The sequence below is a fragment of the Hordeum vulgare genome, chromosome 4H (assembly GCF_904849725.1).
Source record: "Hordeum vulgare subsp. vulgare chromosome 4H, MorexV3_pseudomolecules_assembly, whole genome shotgun sequence".
In the NCBI taxonomy this organism is placed as follows: domain Eukaryota; kingdom Viridiplantae; phylum Streptophyta; class Magnoliopsida; order Poales; family Poaceae; genus Hordeum; species Hordeum vulgare.
The window spans coordinates 432,206,229-432,210,460 of NC_058521.1; the positions used below are offsets into that span (position 1 = coordinate 432,206,229).

At 49.8% G+C, this 4,232-nt stretch overlaps 1 protein-coding gene across 1 annotated transcript; it reads left to right on the forward strand.

Annotated features, from left to right (window-relative positions):
• The first annotated feature begins 455 nt into the window (after window positions 1-455).
• LOC123448839 (acetate--CoA ligase CCL3-like) lies at window positions 456-3,895 on the forward strand. The gene is made up of 3 exons (XM_045125861.1): window positions 456-804; window positions 1,725-2,315; window positions 2,824-3,895. The coding sequence occupies exons 1-3, from the start codon at window positions 553-555 to the stop codon at window positions 3,718-3,720; spliced, it is 1,740 nt and encodes a 579-aa protein (XP_044981796.1). The 5' UTR covers window positions 456-552; the 3' UTR covers window positions 3,721-3,895.
• The last annotated feature ends 337 nt before the right edge of the window (window positions 3,896-4,232 follow it).

The following is a 4,232-nucleotide window of genomic DNA, read 5'->3' on the forward strand; positions in this document are numbered from 1 at the left end:
CACGTGTGAAAAAAATAGAAATAAGAAATCTGAAAAAAAGCTCAAAGTGCGACACCTGAGAATGGCTAAGAATATGCTAAGTAACTTATGTGGAAGTGATTATTAGGAGGTTTCGGAAGGAGAGCTCCATAACTAGCTGCTCCTTAGGATTTGCCGCAAAAAAGACCTACGCTACTGACCGACGGGTCTTATTTGGAAGCACGGCCCGTGGGCCGTGGCCACTGCGAGCAGGGCAGAGTCTCAGGCCCCGTGTTCAGTGACTGCCTTTAGCCCATTCCATGAAGGTGGCGAAATCCAAATTAAAGTCTCTCGCCTACCACACTCGTCCGATCCTCAGCGTCCGCCCTTTGATCGGACGGGCGTCGCGGCGTACAGGCCATTCGCAGATCGTACCCACCTGGACACCTCTGCGAACTATAAATGGCACTGGGCGTCTCGTGCCGTAACTCACAGTCACACCTACCTACACTCTCGTCTCACGCTTTCGATACACTCCCGTTTCGTCGCCTTCGTCGTCTCCCTAGCAGAGGAGAGAGAGAGAGAGCGGAGAGGATGGGCTCAGAGGGGCCGGGGCATGGGTTCGGATCCGGGGCGCCGGGGCCGGACATCGACGATCTCCCGCGGAACGACGCCAACTACACGGCGCTGACGCCGCTCTGGTTCCTCGAGCGGGCCGCCCTGGCCCAGCCGGACAGGGCGTCCGTCGTGCACGGCCCGGTCCGGTACACCTGGGCCGAGACCTACCGCCGGTGCCGCCGCCTCGCCTCTGCACTGGCGCGCCGATCTGTCGGCCACGGCAGCACTGTAAATCTCTAATCTCTCCCCTGCTTCCTAATTCCTTCCTAGAGAGCTCCATGTTTTGTCCCCTTTCTGGTCTAGAGAGGCAAACAAGCGAGCACGAGAGAGCTGATTGTGAGTCGGTGTAGATTCTGTGTTGTATGACCTCCATTCAGTTACTCCCTTCGATCAATACTAATTACCGCTGATTTGGTACAACTTTGTACTAAGTCAGCAACACTTAATATGGGTCCGAGGGACTAGTAATTTGTGGGGCTCTTAAAGGGAAGAAGAACCATTATGAACTGAATTTCTTGCCATATTTATAGTTGGAGGCATGCTACTGTTTTTTCTTCTTCTTCTATATATTGGGAGATACGATCCACTTAATAATGTAAACTTTTATTCTAGTTTTGCGGGGCATCAGAACTGCAAGAAGTTTACCTTTCATTTCCAGTAGGATGGAAACATGGGATCTCCATAGTTTGAAAAAACAAACGAAATGAGAAGAACAAGCATAAGACAGCACTGTCACTGTTTCCAATTTGATGGAAACATGTGATCAAGCCTCTATAAGGATGCTCCTAATATGTATATGTTGCCAAAAAAGGGTGCTCCTAACCACACGCTAGTTCAGTAGCGTTGCTCATCAAAGAAAACACGGAACCGTCACTGTTTCTGGTCAAATGGGATAAGCTTATCTCTTTCTTTTCTTGTTCGTCTCTGTCCAAGATATTATACTGGCGTATCTTTCCTGTAAGCGCCAAAGAAGAATGTGGAATGATGGTTTATTTTTTGTTTGCCAAGTCATAATTTGTACCAATACCTGTGACTATTTTTTAACTGCTGTGATTTTATATGGTTCATAGCTTCGTTGCATATTGCAGTGGCCTTTTAAGACTTTTGTATTAGACAGTACTTATTTGTTTTTCTACTTGCTTGACTAGGTTGCTGTGGTAGCTCCAAATGTTCCCGCAGTGTACGAAGCTCATTTTGGTGTTCCAATGTCTGGAGCTGTCGTGAACTGCATAAACATCCGGTTAAATGCTGAGACGATCGCATTCCTTCTTGATCATTCCGTGGCAGAAGTTGTGATGGTGGACCAAGAATTCTTCACCCTAGCCGAAGAATCCCTGAAGATAGTATCAGAGAAGAAGAAACAGAATTTTCGGCCTCCAGTCCTAATTGTTATCGCCGATCCAACCTGTGAACCTAAGTCTCTACAATACGCTCTAGGACAAGGGGCCATTGAGTATGAGGATTTCCTGAAAACCGGTGACCCAGAATTCAACTGGAAGCCACCGAAGGATGAATGGCAGAGCATTGCCTTAGGTTATACTTCTGGGACTACTTCAAGCCCAAAAGGTGTCGTGTTGCACCACCGTGGCGCCTACCTCATGGCACTCAGTGTTGCTATGGTGTGGGGAATGCCTGAAGGGGCTGTTTACTTGTGGACTTTGCCTATGTTCCATTGTAATGGTTGGTGTTACACTTGGGCGTTGGCTGCCTTCTGCGGAACCAGCATATGTCTTCGCCAGGTATGTTGAAGATCTGTCCTATCATTGGCGGCTGCTTAAATTAGCTTTGTAATATCTGCAAATTGAGCTAGTTTTGATGATAAAGACAAATGCTATGTTAATGCTGGCTAAACTAATCATAGAGGTTATGTTCTTCGAATGCAGTACTTACTCGCCATTGCCAATTATTAAATGCAAGTTATGGTAGAACTGCCTAGTTGCATAGATAAAAAATTGCATACAGTCAAACACCCCCAAAAAATCCACCTGCTGGGAGGAATAGGTAGCAAGACTGGAGTACATTATCTCCCATCCGTTGACATTTCAGACTGTTCTAGAATGCATTTCTGGAAGCAAATGTGTTATCCAGTTATGCAAAGTCTATTTTACCCTAAAAGATCTGTAATACCAACATGGAATATCACTTCCAACAGTAAAAAGGACGCAAGATAAAACAACTGTGCAATACATTCATTCCTATGATGCTACGTGTTAATGTTGATTCTCAAGACCCATTGTGCTTGTGCAGGTGAGCACAAAGGCTATATACACTGGTATTGCAAAACAAGGAGTGACACATTTCTGCGCTGCGCCGGTGGTCATGAACAACCTCATAAACGCTCCTGCAAGCGAGACCTTCCTGCCACTCCCCCGTGTGGTTAATGTCATGGTGGCCGGAGCCGCCCCGACGCCTTCGCTTCTCGCGGCCCTGTCTGTCCGTGGTTTCCGTGTCACACACACTTACGGCCTGTCTGAGACCTATGGCCCGTCGACGGTGTGTGTGTGGAAGTCCGAGTGGGACAACCTGCCGCTCGAGGAGCGCTCCCGTCTGCATTGCCGGCAAGGCATCAGGTACACTGCACTGGAAGGCCTCGACGTGGTTGATCCGAAAACGATGGTCCCCGTCCCCGCCAATGGCAAGTCCTACGGGGAGATCGTCATGAGGGGCAACGCTGTGATGAAGGGCTACCTGAAGAACCCCAAGGCCAACGCCGAGGCGTTCGCGCATGGCTGGTACCACTCCGGCGACCTCGGGGTGAAGCACCCCGACGGGTACATCGAAGTCAAGGACCGGATGAAGGACATCATCATCTCCGGCGGGGAGAACATCAGCACCCTGGAGGTGGAGAAGGTGGTGTACATGCACCCGGCGGTCCTGGAGGCCTCGGTAGTTGCCAGGGCCGACGATCGGTGGGGGGAGTCGCCCTGTGCGTTCGTTACCCTCAAGGAAGGGGCCGGTGGCTCCGACGAGGTGGCGCTGGCAAACGATATTATGAGGTTCTGCCGGGAAAGGATGCCGGGCTACTGGGTCCCGAAGTCGGTCGTCTTCGGGCCGTTGCCGAAGACGGCAACGGGAAAGATCAAGAAACACGAGTTGAGGGCGAAGGCCAAGGAGCTTGGCCCTGTGAAGAAGAGCAGGATGTGAGCTCCGCCTCCGATGCTGAGATACATATATGTATAGTGGATTGTGGGCGTTAACGCCATCGTGAATAAAGGTTCTGCTTGGGGGCAATTTCCAAGTGAAGACTGGTCTGTATAAGAAATTCAAACACTCGTTTTCTTTGGAGAATATAGAAGAAAAGAGGGAGATAGAATACGAACTCTGCTTCTGTGCTCCGCTCATGGCTTACGATCTTCTAGTCTTGTGTGATGTGCATGACCAAATGGAGGCGGTTGTTGTGGTCGCTTGAGCGTGCAGATCATCTTTTTGCCTTGACTTCGGCCCACCAAGCGCATCGTTTTCTTAGAAACCGTATCGGTTACCATTCGGCATGAGTGGTAAGTAATGGTAGATTCACGTATCTTTAGAGCATCTCCAACAGCTGTGCTTCGCGCCGCGTGTAAAAAACCTGTTTGCCGCGCGCGCTTCGGCTGGTTTAGCGCGGCCGTCGCCGCGCTATAATGTAGCGCGTGCGCCGCTCCAACAGCGGCTAAAAA